General features: G+C 35.2%; 1 protein-coding gene across 4 annotated transcripts in view; it reads left to right on the forward strand.

Annotated features, from left to right (window-relative positions):
* Positions 1 to 20,761, forward strand: part of ZNF451 (zinc finger protein 451) — an 89,806-nt gene that overhangs the window by 33,344 nt on the left and 35,701 nt on the right. For 3 of the 4 annotated variants that reach the window (XM_058734323.1, XM_058734326.1, XM_058734324.1), the window contains 4 exons: positions 921 to 1,046; positions 6,213 to 6,324; positions 11,140 to 11,290; positions 12,515 to 12,641. In XM_058734323.1, the coding sequence (XP_058590306.1) occupies positions 921 to 1,046; positions 6,213 to 6,324; positions 11,140 to 11,290; positions 12,515 to 12,641 (516 nt within the window). Of the gene's footprint in view, positions 1 to 920; positions 1,047 to 3,040; positions 3,170 to 6,212; positions 6,325 to 11,139; positions 11,291 to 12,514; positions 12,642 to 20,761 lie in introns of those variants that run through there. The other variant, XM_058734327.1, reaches the window with a different exon arrangement.

A 20,761-nucleotide genomic window follows, 5' to 3' on the forward strand; every position in this document is an offset into this window, starting at 1 on the left:
GGTAGAACTCCTTGGAGGTAAACTCACAAAAGTGTGAGGGCTCTCCATGACTGGGTCATCCTGCAGTTGTTAACTCTTAGACTTATCCCACTGAGCCTCTCGCAATCCATCAGTTACAGTTGAGGTTTTTTGCCTTTATTGCTTCCTGCTGAGGTTTCCACTCATGGGTTTTTGCTCCATTTACTTGGGATTCTCTGTATTTGCCCCCTGTCTTTTTTGGAGCACCAATTTATACTGTGACCTCACTTCTCTGGTGGATGTAAGAAGAGTTGTTCACTTTTGGTTTTTTCAGCTTTTTACTCAACAGAATGAAGTGGTAGCTTATAAGCTCCTTACATGTTGGACTGGAAACTGGAAGTTAGATCTATTTTTTTAATCAATAATTTCTCTTAAATAAATATTGTTCTGGCATTGCTGAAAAGCCAGAATCAAGGATGTTTGTACTGTTAGACCTTTTAGAGGTAGACTAATGGCTTAATGGCATTACCTTATAGATCAGAAGAACAAAGCAACACCAAACTCTTCAATATCCAGATGATTATAAAGTAAATAAAGATGATAAATTGTCCTTAGAAGCTAGTTTATCTAACTTTTAGAAAATGAAAGATGTTGGTGGATAATTGACCTATAAAATACTACATGAAATACAGAATACACAAGACATGTTCTTAGAAATTTGCTGATGATAAAAGTAAATTGTTCTTGAGTGCCTGGCTGGTTCACTCAGAAGAGCATGTGACTCTTGATCGCAGAGTCATGAATTTGAGCACCATGTTGCGTGTAGGGATTACTTAAAGAAATAAACTACAAAAAAAGGTAAATGGTTCTTTAGTACAATAACGCTTTGGTAAATGGATTCGTTATCCCAAGGCTTGTTTTGTTAGTTAAAAAAAAAATGAAAATGTTTTTTTCAATTATAGGATAATGTTAAGCATAAAGACTATATTGACCATCAGAAGGATAAAGTTGCTTTAACTCTGGCTCGTCTAGCCCGCCACGTCGAAGTGGAGAAACAGCAGAAAGAGGAGAAGAATAGAGCATTCAGGGTATGTAGTTGGTGTTTTTTAGTTGGTGTTTTACCAAATTATAGAATTGTTTAGAATACAATTGTAAAGAGAAACTTGTCATCAAAAAATGTGTAATTGAATCCAGTTCAGTATGGACTCTAGATAGCTCATTAATTTAGTAGTAATTCATAATAACTTTTTATATCTCTGTCTTTAGTTTGTTAGATTCTGATCATATATGTATACAGGAGAAAAAATTGACTGGGCTTTATTTTTGGGAATTAAAAATCATGGGATTTCTTACAGCAGATAAGCAATTAAGGGTTTCTGATTACTATATCACAAGGGTGAAAAGAGTTTATTGGTGCTTTCATAGACATAAGCTGTTAAAAGAAAGGTTATTAGAAAGCTATTAAAAGAAAGGTTTTTCTACTAAATAGAATCAGACCGCTTTCTCAAACTTGAGCCTGTCCCTTCAGATTAAATCTATTACTAAAAGGAAGGAATTTTGAGTCAGGTTTGTCAAAAAGCTGCTATGTGGAAAATGAAGCCTAATTTAGAATATCTAATGATGTAAATCTTTTTCTTCACTTGCTTTAGAAGGCCCTGGATGAATTACTTAAAGAATCCCTCAATACTGAGGCACCTAGCTGGCTCAGTCGATGGAACATGTGACTCCTGATGTGAGCATCATGAGTTTGAGCTCCACGTTGAGGGTAGAATTTACTTTAAAAAAAAAAAAAAAAAAAAAATTTTTTTTTTTTTTTTTTTTAATAAAAATTAAAATAGAATCCCTCAGGGCTGACAAATGTCTGTTAGGAGTAGAAAGTTGATGAGTTGGGTAAATAAAGCTTCATACTAGGACTTTGGCAATGGAAATTGAGGGGTGCCTGGTTGGCTCAGTCAGTATAACATGCAGCTCTTTTTTTTTTTTTTTTTGAGAGAGAGAGAGTGACAGAGCACACATATGTAAGGGAAAAGGGCAGAGGGAAAGCAAGAGAAAGAATCTTAAACAGGCTCCATGCTCAGCACAGAGCCTAATGTGGGGCTACATCTCACAACTGTAAGATTGTGACCTGAGCTGAAATCAGGAGTCAGGCCCTTAACCAACTGAACCACCGAAGCACTCCTACAACATGCAACTCTTGATTTCAGAGTCATGAGTTCAAGTCCCATATTGGATGTAAAGCTTACTTTAAAAAAAACAAAAAAAGAAAGAAATTGAAATCATGGCACTGCCAGCTGCTTGTTTGGGTTTCAGCAGGTCACTTACCTTTTATAGACTTTGTACTTTAATTTGGTAGGGATAGAGTTGGAGATGATCTCCCAGGTTGGGATAAGCACTAGGACTTTATAATTTTAACATCTGTGTTTTGATTGCTTGTCCATTGGTTATCTTAAAGGAATTTGTATATTTCTATAGCCTCTGTTTTAGTATCTCCTAATTTGGTATAGAATAAATTAATATTCTTTACATTTAGAAATAGATTTGTTTGGGGACTTTTACTTCATAATGTAATACCAATTAAACTAGTGCATAGTATTCTAGTTGTATGTTTAAAATGTTTAATGCATAGAGACATAAAAAAAAAAAATAGGATCATTTCTTTCCTGGCAGAAATAATAATCAATTTTAAGGAAGATTATTTTTCCCCAAAACTATGTTAAATGTATTGTTTATGGGTCTTGGGGAAAATCTTGAGAGAGGGGTGATTTGCAAGCTGTCCTTTTCCACAGATTTCCTGAATGATGCTAGCTTCTTTTCCCAGGCAGTGTTCCCATATGAATAATAAAGCGTCTGTGAAGAGTTCAGAATCTTATAGGCACTATGATAATTGGTGCTTTTCTCAAGGGTGGTTTTAGCTTCTACCCATATAAATGCTGATTTATTCTATTAAAGACTTTACCTCAGCATTGAATGAACTTCTTGAAATTGTGAAATTCTTGTTTAATCAGTTGTGAAGAATAAATGTGTCCAAATTTCTTTCTTCTTAAGATTTCTTTTTTTTTTTTTCCAAGTTTATTTATTTTGGGGAGGGGGAGGCAGAGAGAATCCCAAGCAGGCTCTAGCACGGAGCCAACATGGAGCTCAAACCCACCAACCATGAGATCATGACCTGAGCCAAAATCAAGAGTCAGACGCTTAACCGACTGAGCCCCAGGTGCCCCGAGATTTCATTTTCCTTTTTTTTCTTTCTTTCTTTCTTTCTTTTTTTTATGTTTGTTTATTTTTGAGAGAGAGACAGAGCGAGAGTGGGGGAGGGCAGAGAGAGAGAGAGGGACACAGAGATTTCAAAGCAGACTCTAGGCTCTGAGCTGTCAGCACACAGCTGGACATGGGGCTCAAACCCGCGAACCGTGAGATCATGACCTGAGCCGAAGTCGAAGCTTAACCACCTGAGCCACCCAGGTGCCCCTAAGATTTCATTTTCTAAGGGAGAAAGTAACACAGATGCTTTAGTTCACTGCTTGCTATCCATTCATGATTTTTTAAAATTTGGTTTCCTGTGTAGATAACTTCTTTTTTGTTTTAACTAGATGACAGAAAACAAAAATAAACTACCCAGAAAGGAAGATAATGAAACGAAAATAAAAATAACTGTTGAGGAGTTTTAGTGGATGATAACTCTGACTAAAACTAGATATAGTAGAAAATATCTTCCAACTATTCTTAGGCCTTTGTGAATTATTGATGTTTTACTATTAAAGTGAATTGTTCATCTTTTGTGATGGAGTGGTTTTATAGAAAAAAAGAAAATTCATTAAAACCTTCACTGCATATGGGGTACCTGGCTGTGTCAGTCAGTAGAGTGTGCAACTCTTGATCTCAGGGTCATGAGTTCAAGCCCCACTTTGGGTGTGGAGCCTACTTAAAAAGAAATTTTAAAAAATCTTGGGGCACCTCAGTGGCTCAGTCGATTAAGCGTCCCACTTTTGGTTTCAGCTCTGTTCATGATCTCATGGTTCATGGGTTCACGGCCCACATGGAGCTCTGTGCTAATAGCGCAGGGCTTGCTTAGGATTTTCTCTCCTGTTCTCTCTTCTCCTCTCCTACTTGTGTGCAAACACCTGTGCTCTTGTGCTCTCTCAAAGTAAATAAACTTCAAAATCTTCACTAGATAAATTACTTTCAGAGATAATGTTGTGTTGACTAGTTGACCAGCTACCAGCTTTGCTTGTGGCTATACTGTAAGAGTTAAGATGACTTACAAAAAGGGGTATAACCCTAAAGTTTGTGGAAGAAGCTTCATGACAAAGGAAAAGTAGTGGCTAATTTGGGGATGACTTCAGCCAACAAGTGTTTTTTGAGCATTGACTATCACCAGAGAGTTCAAATTCTGTTATAAAAAATGTCAGAACTTTTTAAAAATCTGTTTATTTTTAAATTTTGACAATTTAAAATAAATAGGCTGTTGGCTGGCATGTAGTTGTACTTGATCTTAATCTAAGAGTTTTTATTGTGATAGATTTTTGTAAGGAACTATGATAAGTAGTTTAATTTTGTACATTAGAAAACTTCTTTGGAGTCTACCGGAGGCTTACTATATTGCTTCTTTGGATAAACTAGCTTTGTTTTCCATAACGTATTACTCAGAACACTAATACTGCAGGATCAGGATATACTTTGGAAAAAAAATATTTGATAATTTCTTGAGATACTGCATATTCTCTGTGTGGAAAATCACACAAACATTGACGCTTGAAGGCTTTGGAAGTCCTGCACTAAAGGAGACTTTTAAATTTTGTATTAAAACCATTGCTTCTATACTTACTTAATTTGATTATAGGGAATTTTTTAAATCTCTATATAATGCTTGTTAACATCTTTTAGAATTAGTATCGTATGGCTGTACTTTGAACAATGTTGTATAGAAGATTTTTTTCAGATTTAAATCTTGAATCTCCCTGTTCCTCTACTTTTTGATAGAAGATCTTGTTGTATTGCTAACTAGGCCATTGATTATTCTGGCCTGTCTCTTACAAATCTAGCATTTGTGACTTTGTGATTTCTTTTTAAGAACAACTTTGTTGAGATGCAGTATGGTATGCTAGTTAAGTGCATTGATTCTAGAATCAAATTGTGAGAGTTTAAATCCTGTCATTGTTATTTATCCTTGGGCAATTTATTTGACCTTTCTGTGTACCTCAGTTTTCCCATCATAAAATGCAAAGAGTAATAGTACCTGTCTCACAAAGTTATTGTGAAAAATCTAAAATGCTTTTAGAATAATGGCATGGTAAGTCATCAATAAGTGTTAATTGTTAGATATAGCATGATCAGACAGTATGCAAAAGATTTACAGGTAATATACAGGAAGAGTTAGAAACTAACAGTCGAAAGCACAAGTCTAATTTCATGGTTGGTCCTGGCCTGCCACCTTTTTTTGTAAATAAGATTTTGTTGGGACATAGCAATCCCCATTTGTTTACATGATTCTATGGCTGCTTTCATGCAGAGTTGAGTAGTTGCAGTAAGGGCTGTATGGTCTGCAAAACCTAAAAATATTTACTGGTCCGGCCCTTTATGAAAAAAGTTTGCCAATTGTGGATCTTGATGGTAATAAATGCTTTATACTGGCACATACTCAGTACTAATGAATATCTGCTCTTATTAATACTATTCACTGAACAAATATTGAATAGGCTTCTGTATACTTCAGAACATATGTGGAAAATTTGAAAAGAATGTATACTGGTTTAAAAATTAAAATAACCATTCATATTTCCATTCCCAGAGATAGTCATTGACATTTTGTATATTTACTTTCATTCAGCGTTTGTTCCCCCTCTGCAGCAGATGTAGTTACATATAGCTTGAAATTAATATTTATTTATATTTGGCCTCATTTGTTTAATACTATTTGGTGACCTACTTGATACAAAAATACATTCCTACTTCACTGAAAAAGTTTGATTAATGTTTCTAATTGACTTTCACGAGATATATATACATAATTAAACAGTACCCATTGTTGGAGATGTAGATTGTAGCAAACTTTGTGCAAATACAGATAACATTGGAATCAGTATCTTAGAGCATGAACCTTTGTTTTGACTTTTCTCTTTGGGATAGATGTCCAGATGTGGAGTTACAGGGACAAAGGATAATCAGTATTTTCTGATCACTAGTATGTTAAAATCTTTTTCTTAAGGAAACCAGGTTAGTAATCATAGGTTAATTAATTTTCTTCTTAATATCTTTAGGAAAAAATCGATTTTCAGCATGCTCATGGGTTACAGGAATTGGAATTTATTCGAGGACATTCTGATACAGAAGCAGCAAGACTGTGTGTGGACCAGTGGCTAAAAATGCCAGGTATTCTTTAGTGATCAGAGTGGAACACTGAGGTTACTGAGCTTCCCTAAAGCCTTAATGCATTATGTCTGTATTATTCAGTTGCTAGTAAGTGTATAAAGTATTGAAATTTAGTTTCAGTAATTAATAATGGCCTACTTTACCACTTGTCTTTCTACATTGGCAAACGTGTATTTTGATTATAATAGGCCATCCTTGATCTCATTAGATACTGCTCATGTATTTATTCGTGTTATTTTATAGTTGTTACATGGAATAGTGCATGTGTTTTGGGAGGATTTTTAATGGATTATTTGGGGTCAGGAAAGGCTTCTCTAATGAAGTGGATTTTAAGCTGAGATCTAAAAAGTTCATGTTTATTTATTTATTCATCAATGCAGCCTGTATAGATATTTGGAAGGAAGTGTCCACATGAGAGTCTCATCTAAAGCATTGGGTAGCTTCTTCACTAACTCTTTGCAGACCTTAGGTTCCTGAAAGAGTCACTATGGAACATTTTCCCAACAGATAATTTGATGGAATCTTTAAGAGCCAGTGGGACATTCACACCATGGCAGCTTTTCTAGCCTGTCTTGTAGACAAAACAGTGAGCCTTTTAAACGCTTGGGATATCCACAGAAATCTTAGCTGTGGATATAATCCACAGAAGATTTCATTGAAAAAGCCATTAGAAATATCTGCGCATGCAGGGGTGCCTGGGTGGCTTAGTTGGTTGAGCATCTGACTCTTTATCTCTGGTCAGGTCATCTCACAGTTTCTTGAGTTAGAGCCCCACATTGGACACTGTGCTGACACTGTGGAGCCTGCCTGGGATTCTCTCTCTCCTCCCCTCCCCACCTCTCACTGTGTGTGTGTGTGTGTGTGTGTGTGTGTCTAAACATAAATAAACAAACAAACAAAAGAAATAACTGCATGCAGTACTCAACTTGAACCTAGATATCTTGTTATTCTGAAGTTGTTTTCAGAGGGGTTTTCTTTGAATCAGATTACCACTGATGAGATAATTCCAAAGTTCTCTAGTGCGGTTTTTACCCTGTTATGTTGAATTGAAATGTTTGCACGTCTGTCTTTGTCAGACTCCACACTCTTTGGGGACAAAGACCAAGGTTTATAATTCTTTTTTGTGTGAGTGCCTAAAAAGAATGCTCAGCATAGAGATAATAAATGCTGGTTGAATATTAGCCAAAGCAGGCTATAATCATTTGCATATGAATACAGAAAAGAAGCCTAGGACTTGAGTTCCAAATGTGACTGTCATTCAACTAAACAAAAGAATTGTTTGGCATTCCAGACCTGCTTTAGCAAAAGATACTTAGGAATTGTGGTAAATGATTTTGCCCCTTGGGTTGTTCTTTGTAAGGCTTGGAATAATAAAAACTTCCTCTTGATAAGCATTCTGTTCTTAGTGCAAGTTAATGACTTTAGTTCACTGGTTTCCCCTTAGCTACATCAGAGTCACCTGGGAGCTTTTAAATATATACCTTGGCTTCATCTCCAGAGATAATTCTAGGACATCTATAGTTTTGGAAAGATTCCTAGGTATTTTTGATAGAGAAATGGACTATTTCATCTATAAGATGTCTTCTAAAAATAGTTTATCTCATGTGAATCTAACACCTTCAAGTCCTGTCTAGAATGCTAGTTGGCCTGGTAATATGCCCCTTTAGGCATACCCCTAGCCTCCAGGTTGGCACAATATTTTAATTTCTTGTAAAATGAATTCATGAGCATCTGTTTATGGATCTGTCGGAACAGGTCAGGGGGGAACAAATGAGTCATTTAACTGTGTCTTCATGTCTTGGTAAGACTTGTTATTGTATATATCTATAGGTCACACCTGATTCATTGGTGGCTGATGAGCTTAAGTGTGGATTTAAGGTCTTTAGTTATACTCTTTTTATATGATTGTTTTATTTTTTTTGCTTGCTCCCTACAAAAATACTATAAAACGAAAGTTTGGGATCTATTTCTAGAACAGCTGCTTCAGCACTGACTATATTTGGTATGATGCTATTCCATAAATTATCTTTAGAAAGTGCTGAGATATTTGGATAGGGTATAGCTGGGGAAACAGAGATGAGTCATTGTTTTCTTAAATTACAGAAAGTGAGATTCTACTTTAAAGTAGCACTAAGGGACTTGTTCAATCTATTCCAAAGTATCCAGCTTTGTAATTCAGTTCTTTGATTAGAAGTAGTTTAAGTACTTTATTTATAATTACTCTACTAGAAATTCATCTTTTATAGATCTTTACAGTTAGGCCAGTTTGTATACATTTGAATACTTCATAACTTAAAAACAACACTCTCTCTTTTTTTTTTTTTTAAAGTTTTTTAACCTTTATTGATTTTTGAGACAGAGAGAGAGCATGAATGGGGGGGGGGGGGGGGGGAGTTCAGAGAGAGATGGAGACACAGAATCTGAAACAGGCTCCAGGCTCTGAGCTGTCAGCACAGAGCCCGACGTGGGGCTCGAACTCACGGACTGTGAGATCATGACCTGAGCCGAAGTTGGACGCTCAACTGACTGAGCCACCCAGGCGCCCCAAAAACAACACTTCCTATACTATTTAAGGAAAAGAGTTGTTTAAATTTCTGTATTTTGAAAAAAAAATTCTGTCTTTTGCCTTTCCATGGGTAAAGCTTATTTTCTTTCAATAGATTGTTTTCTGCTATTATTTTTAGCCAGAGCCTTTATTTAGTTAAAGATCAAAATGGAGCAACATCTAGAATGTGGATCGACGGTAAATAAAAACTGTCATAATTGCGACTGCATCGGAAAATTAAGGATAAAAAAAATGCATTGTCATTTAATGCCTCTTTAAGATTAAAATATGATTAATGCTATGCTGTTCAATGTTGTCAGAACACATTGATAAGCATTTTGGCAGCTTTTAATGGAGGCCTTCCCCCCATGAGAACTAAAACAGCAGAAAAGCAGTTGAAACCTTAAGTTTGTATAATAACCATTTGGAGATCTTAAAACTAGATCTTAAAACTAGATGATGTTAAAAGAATAATTCATTCTATTTAAATCTTTAAGTTCTATTTAAATCTTTAAATCTGCCATAAAGATAAATAACTTAGTTTTCTATTGTATGAAATATTCAAGGTATTGAAACAATCCACAAATAATTATAAAAGGGAGTCAATAATCAAACCGTCTGTGTATAATCATGTGATATACAGTCAGAATCCTCCTGGCAGTTTTACATTTCATGGTTTATACAGTGTGACTACAAAATTTCCATCATATATCATGCATTCGGAATTTCCCTGGGAACAAAATTTGGCCAGGGGTATTAGTCTACAAGAGTTGTGTGATTATAAAGAAAGAGAGGGGATGAAGAATGGATCAGGATAGAGGAAGATTAATTAAGAGAAAGTAGTGATGAAAAGGGGTGCTTGGCTTGCTCATTCAGTAGAGCCATGTGACTCTTGATCTTGGGGTTGTGAGTTCCAGCTCTTCTTTGGGCATGGAGTTTACTTTAAAAAGAAAGAGAGAAACTAGTGATAGGCAAACTTTGAAAGGAGAAAAAGAGGGGTGGCTGGGCGGCTCAGTTAAGTGTCCAACTTCGGTTCAGGTCATGATCTCAAGAATGGTTCTTGAGTTCATATCCTAAGTTCAAGTCCTGTGTCAGGCTCAGTTCTTACAGCTCGAAGTCTAGAGCCTGCTTTGGATTCTGTGTCTCCCTCTGTGTCTCTGTTCCTCCCCCACTGGCACTTTCTTCTCGCTCTCTCTGTCTCTCAAATAAGATTTAAAAAAAAATTTTTTTACATGAAAGGAGAAGAAGAGGGACAAAATAGAATAAATAGAAAGGAAAGAGGTAGTAACAATAAGTAAATCTCTGCTTTGTGTTCTGTAAATTTATTACTGAGATCTGCATTATTTGATATCCAGGTTGGAACTCATTGCTCAGTGGCTGGTTTCTTCAGAAAGTACCACTCTTATTTTCCTTGCCTCCCTGAGCTCTCCACTCTTCCCGCTCTCCCAGTTGTATATTTTTTTTTTTTTTTTTTTTTTTTTTCAACGTTTTTTTATTTATTTTTGGGACAGAGAGAGACGGAGCATGAACGGGGGAGGGGCAGAGAGAGAGGGAGACACAGAATCGGAAACAGGCTGCAGGCTCCGAGCCATCAGCCCAGAGCCTGACGCGGGGCTCGAACTCACGGACCGCGAGATCGTGACCTGGCTGAAGTCGGACGCTTAACCGACTGCGCCACCCAGGCGCCCCAGCAACTGCTTTTCTAATCAGTATTTAATGTTTGACATTTCTTGGCTGTTGAACTTAAGAAAATAGAGTTTTTTCCCCCAGAGAATGTTACTTAAAGATGTTAACAGCATTCAGGACTCCTGACTGGCTCAGTCAACAGAGCATGTGACTCTTGATCTCAGGGTCTTGAGTTCAAGACCCATACTGGCTGTAGCAATAATAAACATACAAACAAACTTAATCCCTATACCTATTTCAAAAACAAAAAGAAAAGGCACCTGGCTAGCTGAGTCAATAGAGCATGTGACTCTTGATCTCCGGTTGGAAGTCTGAGCCCTACATTGGGTATAGAAATTACTTAAAAAAATAAAATCTTTAAAAAACAAAAAAAAGATGTTAACAGCTTTATTTGTCCCAAATAACTATTTATTTTTAGGTTATCATATGCTTTATTAGAAAGCTAAGAAATTTTTAATTATAATTAGAATCACCCAGTTGATGCTATTTCATAGTATTTATTATTTTGCCGTAATTTTGGTTACCTGTCCAAAGGACAAATATCTGAAGTAGGAACTTAAGAATTTGTATTTCCAATAATGCAGGACTCAAAACAGGCACAATTAATTCTGGAAAAAAAAGTTCATTCCGAAGAGGAGGCCAGATGCAGGTGTCTGGGAAACCAATTTTATGTCCCATAATGCACTGTAACAAGGAATTTGATAATGGACACCTTCTCTTAGGACATTTGAAAAGGTGAGTGTGATACTCAGAATAGTGGATACTGAAGAGCAAATGTGTTACAAAGTGATTTCATATAATGAAAGCATGATGCACTCATGCCGTTGTAACCATAGCTTTATATTCCAGACAAATTGTTTTATGCTCTTATGATAGTTATTTTAAATTTATATTTCTTAGGTTTTCTAGAAGGCCTAAAGTCAGATTTCTCTAGTTATATTCTTTTCTTTAAAGACTTGTAGCATTCAAGTATGTATTTATCCTAATATGTCTCATAAAATTTTGAACAGATTTTTACATTGATATGCAGTTGAATCCGTTGTAGATAAAGCCAGCCCATAAATGCAAATTTCAAGAGACACAAAGCACTTACAGGTATTTGGTTTAGCCTAAAGAAAGCTAATATGGTATTACAAAAGAAATGTTAAAAGCAAACTAAATGTAGCAAAATTAATAATAAATATTCTATTTATAAACCTATCTTATTAACTTACTGAATTTTTTTAATAGTAGAGCTTGAGAAAGTAAATATCAGGGAAAAGCAGTATTAAAGGTATAAAACATTCCTACCTTCATAATCTCTCCTTCTAATAGTTTAAAGATGGAAATTGAGAATTTGGGGTCTCACAACCTTTTTCATTTCTAGATGTCTCACCCTGCTTATGCATTAACCTACCTATAGAGCCTTTTGTACGGTCTTCAGCATTCTATAAATAACTAGGTAGCATACTATATCTAAAGAGTTTTTAAAAGTCTTTGAGGCAGTTTAAAATGACACATACTTATTAAATGATTAAAGTGAACATTAAAAGGATTAAAAGCCATTTTTAGGAAACAGGTGTATGCCAGAAATCTTGACATGAGATTATAATTCTATTGATTCATTTACAACTATTAGTAAATATTGTGGCAAATAAGGCAAAAAGGAAAAGATGATGGCTCTATAACTTTCAGACTGGAATTGTACCAGTTTGGCAAGACATGCTTAAATCCGTTTTATTGGATCTTGGATACTTTTATGAAATCTTGAGCTAACTGTTGGTCACTGTTTGAAGGGATTGTGTGGCATTTCTTGAACATGAAGAACGTTTTTAATATTTCAATAGAAAAGTATAAATTTCTGAGTGTGTTGTGTGTATGTGTGTGTAAACAAATAAGCAAATGCTTAACAAATGAAGCAACATAGTTTGGCTCCTAAAATGTGGACTTTTCTAATGCTACCTCTCTTTTGCCGAGTAGGTTTGATCACTCTCCATGTGATCCGACAATTACACTACATGGACCATTCGTCAATTCCTTTGCTTGTGTAGTATGTTACAAAAATTTTGTTACTCAACAGCAATATAGGGATCATCTTTTTGCTAAGGTAAGAGGATGTCCTAAGAGTAGGTATTTTTTCTAGAGAACCATGGAATTCAATGCAAGTGTTTTCTTGCTGCTCTTAAGCCTGCAGTCACTAGTGGTGCACATAAGGGTCAAGAGTAAAATGATTGGAACATTAAATTTTTGTGGACAGGTAAACTTCATTACTGAAAGCCAGCACTCCTAAAGATTATCATCGAAGCCCTTCCTTTGATGGAGTTGCTCTGTGGAATTAACATTCTTCAAGATGCTTATGATGAGAACTAGAACTTTAATCTTAAGTGTGCTGCCTTTCACTGCCTGTTGAAATGTTGGAGCCATCTAGTAAATTAAATAACAATTCCTTTATTAATGCTAGTGTTAAGAAATCTAGTATACAAAAGGTTGTTTTATGTAACTCTCATTAAGTGTTAAATCTCAAGGGAGACAGGTTGATTCGTGGCATACACAAATCTGTATAATAGATGATTCTGTAGTGTGTGTTTACTATATTTGAAATTATATATCTATAATGACTTATTAACGTTACAAAATGTTACTTGTGCAATATGTTCACTGTGGAGAAAATTTTTTTTTCATTTAAAAAAAAATTTTTTTAATGTTTAGAGAGAGCACAGGCGGGGGAGGGGCAAAAAAAGAGAGTGGGACAAAGGATCCAAAGCCAGCTGTGTGCTGACAATAGAGAGCCCAAAGTGGGGCTTGAAATTAAGAACCATGAGATAATAACCTGAGCCAAAGTTGGACACTTAACCAACTGAGCCACCCAGGTGCCCCTTAAGTTTTTACTTTATGAACGCTCAGCGTTCATCATGACAAGTATACTCTTCAATCCCTATCACCTATTTCACTCATCTCCTCTAGTAACCATCTGTTTATTCTCTATAGTTAAGAGTCTGTTTCTTGGTTTGTGTCTCTCTCTCTTTTTTCCCCTTAGCTCATGTTTTGTTTCTTAATCATACCTATGAGTGAATTTATAGGGTGTTTGTCTTTCTCTGCAGATGGCAAGATTTCATTCTTTTTTATAGCTGAGTAATATTCCATTGTGTATATATACACCACATCTTCCTTATCCATTCATCAATCGATGGATACTTGGACTATTGTAAATAATACTGCTATAAATATATGGGTGCATTATCACTTTGAATTAGTGTTTTTGTGTTTGGGTAAATACCCAGTGGTGCGATTACTGGATCACAGAGTAGTTCTATTTTTTAACTTTTTAAGGAACCTCGATATTGTTTCCAGAGTGGCTGCACCAGTTTGCATTTCCACCAACAGTGCACAAGGGTTCCTTTTTCTCCACATCCTCGCCAATACTTGTTTCTTTTGTTTTTGATTGTAGCCATTCTGACAGATAAGAGGTGATATCTCATTATCACCTCTTATAGTTTTGCTTTGCATTTCCCTGATAATGAGTGATGTTGAGCATCTTTTCATGTGTCTGTTGGTCATCTGAATGTCTTTGGAGAAATGTCTGTTCATGTCTTCTGCCCATTTTTTAATTGGACGATTTGTTTTTTGACTGAGTTGTATAAGCTCTTTATATATTTTGGATACTAACCCTTTATCGGATATGTCATTTGCAAATGTCTTCTCCCATTTAGTAGGTTTCCTTTTAATTGTGTTGATTGTTTCCTTTGCTGTGCAGAAACTTTTTATTTTGATGAAGCCCCAATAGTTTATTTCTGCTTTTATTTCCCTGGCCTTGGTAGAAATATCTAGAAAATTCTTGCTATGGCCAGTGTCAGAGATTACTGCCTGTACTCTCCTCAAGGATTTTTATGGTTTCAGGTCTCACATCTAGGTCTTCAATCCATTTTTAGTTTGTTTTTGTGTATGGTGAAAGAAAGTGGTCCAGTTTCGTTTCCTTTTTTTAATTCTATTTTTTTTAAATGTTTATTTATCTATTTTGAGAGAGATAGAGGGATAGGAAGAAAGAGAATCCCAAGCAGGCTCCACATTGTCAGGACAGAGCCTGACAGGGCTCAAACTCATGATCTGGGAGATCGTGACCTGAGCTGAAATCAAGAGTTGGACCCTTAACCAACTGAGCCACCCAGGTGTCCCCAGTTTCATTCTTCTCCATGTTGCTCTCCAATTTTCCCAGCACCATTTGTTGAGAGACTATCTTTTTCCCATTGGCTATTCATTTCTCCTTTGTCAAAGATTAATTGACCATATAATTGTGGGTTTATTTCTGGGTTTTCTGTTTTGTTCCATTGATCAATATGTCTATTTTTATGCCTGTGCCCCACTGTTACAATTACTATACCTTTGTAATATAACTTGAAGTCTGGAATTGTGTTACCTCCCGTTTTGTTTTTCTTTTTCAAGATTGCTTTGACTATTCAGGGTCATTTGTGGTTCAATACAAATTTTACGATTATTCTAGTTCTGTGAAAAATGCCGTTGGTATTTTAATAGGGATTGCATTAAATTTGTAGATTGCTTTGGGTAGTATAGACATCTTAACAATATGTGTTCTTCCTATTCATGAGCATAGAACATCTTTCCATTTCTTTGCATCATCTTGAATTTCTTTCATCAGTGTTGTATGGTTTTCAAAGTATGGGTCTTTCATGTCTTTGGCTAAGTTTATACCTAGGTATTTTATTGGTTTTGGTGCAGCAGGTTCAGTACACACAAAACAATCAATGTGATATATCAATAAGAAAAAGGATAAAAAACATTGCAATAGATACAGTAAAAGCATTTAACAGAGTACAATATCCATTCATGATAAAATCCCTCAACAAAGTAGGTCTAGAGGGAACATAACCTCAACATAAAAAAGGCCTTTTGTGAAAAACCTACAGCTAACATCATACTCAGTGGTGAAAAACTGAGAGCTTTTCCCCTAAGGTCAGGAACAAGACAAGAATGTCCACTCTCACCACTTTTATTCAGCATAGTACTGGAAGTCCTAACCACAGCAGTTGGATAACAAAAAGAAATAACAAAGATCCACACTGGTAGGGAAGAAATAAAACTTTCAGTATTTGCAGGTGACATGATACTATATATAGAAAACCCTAAAGATTCCAAGAAACTACTAGAACTAATAAATGAATTCAGTAAGGTAGCAGGATACAAAATCAACGTACAGAAATCTGTTGCAATTCTATACCCTAATCTGAAGCAGCAGAAAGTGAAATTAAGAAAAAATCTGATTTACAGTTGCATCAAAAACACTTATAAATATTTTTATATAAGATCAGGTGTGTGAGTTTTTCTGTAATTAAGAAAATCAGTGTGTTAGGAGCATCTAGGTGTCTCAGTTGGTTAAGTGTCTGATTCTTGATTTGGCTCAGGTCATGAGTTCACGATTAGTGAGTTCATGCCCCAGCTCTGTGCTGACAGTGTAGAGCCTGCTTGGGATTCTCTCTTCCTCTTTCTCTGTCCCACTCCCTGCCCCCTTGCATGCACACGTGCTTGCTCTCTCTCTCTCTCTCTCTCTCTCTCAAAAATAAACTTAAAAAAAGAGAAAAGCAGTGTGTTGTAAACATGAGTGCTTAAACATTTGTTGAATCGATGCATACACTTTAAGTCAATGAATAGTATTCTCTGTATGAGTATATTATAGTTCATTTAATTTCCTCTTAGATGTATGAGTTGTTTCATTTTTTGTTATTAAAAACAATACCACATTAAATATCCTGATAGCTTAAAACCTATAATGAATCATAGCTGTGAATACAACTATATGCTGAGTGCTGTGTATCCTAGCAAACCATCAAACCTGGGGATGATTTGGGGGGACTCCCAACACAAGTGGTAACCTTAATACTGGCAAGAGGTTATTGTAATAGGACAGTGACATGATGAAAATAATGCTTTATACCTTTTAGAGTTAGAAGGACTTTTAATTCTAGAACCCAATTCCTTCTCTTTCTCAGGGATACCAAAGAGATCGAGTGGTATTAGGATGGTAGCAGTGTTCAAGGTGGATTCATAGGTGTAGAAAGGAGACTGCTTTAGGTGACTTTTGCAATAATTTAACTTTGAGATGAAAAAAGGCTTTGCTTAGGTAATGGCATTTAGAATAAAGACCTTAAAGTGAAACAAAAAGAAATGACAGGGCTTCCTATTGTGACAAAGGTTTAAGGAGAGAAGAGAAAAATGATACAAGAGGACTGCGTTCCATAAATTTTTTTGGTGTTTTCACTTGGTGACTAGTATTCTTCCTTTTTCGAAACTAGAGTTCTTTCAGAGTCTGTTTCCCTATTCCAGGGTAAGTGTTTTGTCTATTTTAGCGAGCAAATTATTTATCTTTTTTCTTTAGTAAATCTGGATAGGTATTTTAACCTTAATTAATACTCTCATTTGTATTTTCCAAATTTCATTAATTTGTTCCCTTTTTTTCTGGGAATTACTTATGCCATGTTGTTTTGACTGGTCTCCAGGAAGTAAATTTATGATATTTAGCCTTCTGAGAAGCATTATGGTAAAATGGAGCAAAGGCTTTGATGTCCAGACAGACCTGGATTCTGCTGTCGCTTTTATTAGCTGTATGTACTCAGCAAGTTAAGGAACATCTCTGAGCTTTATTTGTCTCTAAAATAAAATTGTCATACTTACATGCAAGATTGTCGAGAGAAAATATAATTCTTTCTAAAGCACTTAGGCCTTAACAAACAGCTCTCTTTAAATGCTCCTTATTGCTTATTCTTTGGAGAGTCCGTCACCGGAACTCTAAAGGAAACTGGTATGCACTAATTATAATTGCCTATCTTAAATCAGCCAGAAGAGGTCACTAGAAGATTGTATACCTGTGAATTCTGTTTTGTAAAGATGGCATTCTTCGGTGAAAGAGAATGAAATTACCACAATTTGCATTTTTTGCCTTGCTTCCCTCCTCTTTCCCTTTCGTCTCCAATTTCTTCTATGCTGATGTTTCTTACTTAATACACTAATCACTTGGGAATCTTGTAAAATGCAAGTTCTGATAATAAATTGAGGTGGGACCTTGGATTCAAGATTCCTAACAAGCTTGTAGGTGATGCCAGTGCTTCTTGTACTTGGGTCACACTTTGAGTAGTAGCCAATGTCTAGTGGTTTTTAACATTAAAGCCATTCAATGAGTGCTATATCACTAGATAGCTTTCTGCTTTTCTTCCGTTTAATGCAGGTGGTAGAGGACATATTGTAAGCTTCAGTGTACCTCAGTGTCACTTGTGGGTCAATAGGCACAACCACTCTTTCTCATTCTCTTCCTAGGGGCCAGCCTATCATTGAAGGTTATTTTTCCCTGTTGTTAGCCCATCCTCCCTAGCCCTAGGCAACCTGTAAACTATGGTTTTGCCTTTTCTGAGCATTTCATATAAATGGAATCTTAAAATATGTGGCCTTTTGTGACAAGATTCTTTTATTTACCATAATGTTGTCAAGGTTCATCCATGTTGTAGCATATCAGTACTTCATTCCTTTTTATTGCCAAGTAACATTCCAGCATATGGATATATGCCACTTTTTCCTTATCATTTCATCACTTGGTGGACACTTGAGTTATTTCTACTTTCTGGCTGTTGTGAATAATGTTGCTATAAATAAATGTATAAATCTTCGTGTGACTATGTCTTTACTTGTCTAACAGGTTAAATTGTTGGGTCATATCATACTTATGTTCGGTTGTTTGGAGAACTGCCAAATTGTTATCCAACACACTGTACCATTTTACTTTCTTACTAGCAATATATGCAGATGCCAATTTTTCCACATTCTTATCAACACTTACATGTCTTTTAAGCTAGCCTAGATCCTAGTGGGTAAAAAGTAATATTTTATTGTGATTTAACTTTGTTTAGATATACAAATGTGTATGGTGTATTTTATTTTAATATAGCTGAAAATATAGTGGTAGAAAAGAATTGAATAACTATTTCCCACTTATTCCCCTAGTTTGCATGAGCTAATATGCTATGCTTTTGCAATTGGTATATTTCAATAAAATTTTATGTAGGATCACATTCTTGTTCTATTGAGCAAATATTTTAAACAAGCTTTATATTGAATCCATTTATAACTCACAGTTGAACTAAGAATTATTTTGTTAGCATTCTTCAAGTTAGGGACATTTTTATAAATTGGTGTTTAAGAAATGCCTTTAGTGCTCTTATTTAGAGCTTTCTAAGTATCTTCTTAGATATGATCTTCTGCAGGGCACTCACTAAATTAAAATGGAGTAAGGTATAGTGGAAAGAGCATAGAATTTTTAATCGAGGTATAAGACTGTTTGAATGGTTATTTTGTCTCTTCCCAGGGTACAACTTGATTGGAGGGAAGTGTTGACTTAACTAAATTTAGTTTTCTCATTTATAAATAATGAAAATAGTACTTCATGGGACTATTGTAATGACTAAATGGAAAAGCACGTTTTGAACCCTAATGTGCTTCTTCACATGTGCTCAATTTAAATGTAAATTTCTTATTCCTCTTTCTGTTTCATCTTATTAGCACTATATAAACTTTCTATATCCCTAATGTTAATGATTGTAAATTTAAAAAGACACAGTACAACTTCTAAGGCTATTACTCTAAGGACCATTAACAAGATGTCAAATTATATTTATACACAAGCACACATACACAGACATAAATATAGATACTTTAAAGTATTTTCAGCTTTGGGGCGCCTAGCTGACTCAGTTGGTAGAGCATGTGACTCTTAAAATTTTTCTTTTTTTTTATATTTATTTATTTATTTATTTATTTATTTATTTATTTATTTATTTGAGATAGAGCGTGAGCAGGGAAGGGGCAGAGAGAGAGGGAAACACCAAATCAGAAGCAGGCTCTAGGCTCTGAGTTGTCAGCACAGAGCCTGACACGGGGCTCAAACCCACAAAGTATGAGATCATGACCTGAGCTGAAGTCAGATGCTTAACTGACTGAGCCACCCAGGTACCCCAAGCATGTGATTCTTAATCTCGAGGTCGTGAGTTTGAGCCCCACATTGGAGGTAGAGTTTACTTTAAAAAAAATTTTTTTTTATATTTAGAACATTTTCAATTTTGAGATAGAGGAGCCTCTTAACCAAGTGGACACCTAGAAAGACATACCTGTTTGACTATATTAAAATTTTAAAGTGACCACATCAAAATTCATAGATATTTCAAAAATGTTTGCAAAATGGAGCATCAGACAGAAAGTTAATTTTTATAATGAAGAAATGATACAAGTTAACCGGTGGGGAGAAAACAAAACCAACTGAAACATCAGACAAAAGGGTATGAGTAAGCAATCCACAGAATATGGACTATCCATAGAATTGTATGAATTAAAAAAAAAAAATCTACAGTAGCTATTGTACCAGGCTCATTCATTGCTAGGGAATGTGTGAATTGGTAGAGCCTATTTGAAAAACAATCATACAGTATCCTTTAATATTCAAGTAATAAACCTTTTAACTCAATAGGGCCACTCCTAATAATGAGAAAAATACGTCTGTAAATAAGGATATGTATTCAAGGTTGTTTATAACACCATTGTGTTATTCTCTGCCTTTTGCCTGAGATCAAGTGTAGTATATGTTCTTATCAGTTTGTAACACCATTGTGTTGTTTATAGTGGCAAGAAAAAAAAAAGTCTGGTAATGAATAGTTACCTAAGTCTTAGTAAACCTACACTGGTTTACAACCAGTTGAGAGCTTTGCAACCATTGAGAAGAATGAATTAGAGGTATTCCAGTTGATTTTTTTAGGCATTTTCATTAGGTATTGTGGAATAAGAGAACTAAGAAGCAGAAGAGTCTGTAAGATGACAATATTTGGTAAAACAGTGGCAGTTCCCTGTGTGTTTATTTCTATATATTTTTGTAGATTATTAAGCATGGAGATATTTGTGGAAGAATACATATATATAAACATAGGTTATATTGCAGAGTAGAGTGAATAAAGCAAAATGGAAGAAAAAGTATATGTGATATGAAAACATTTATTCATTAACATAATATAGATGTGTATATAAAAGAAAAATATATAGAAAGCAAATTTACTTGTATATTATCACAAAAAGATGGTCAAGAGTTAAGAAAAAAAAAATTTTAATCCACATAGGCAATTTAATGATAAAAATTCCATAGTTCACACTGAGGAAAGAAAAGTTCTCTTGTTAAAAACTGGT

The sequence above is a fragment of the Neofelis nebulosa genome, chromosome 6 (genome assembly GCF_028018385.1).
Source record: "Neofelis nebulosa isolate mNeoNeb1 chromosome 6, mNeoNeb1.pri, whole genome shotgun sequence".
Lineage (NCBI taxonomy): Eukaryota > Metazoa > Chordata > Mammalia > Carnivora > Felidae > Neofelis > Neofelis nebulosa.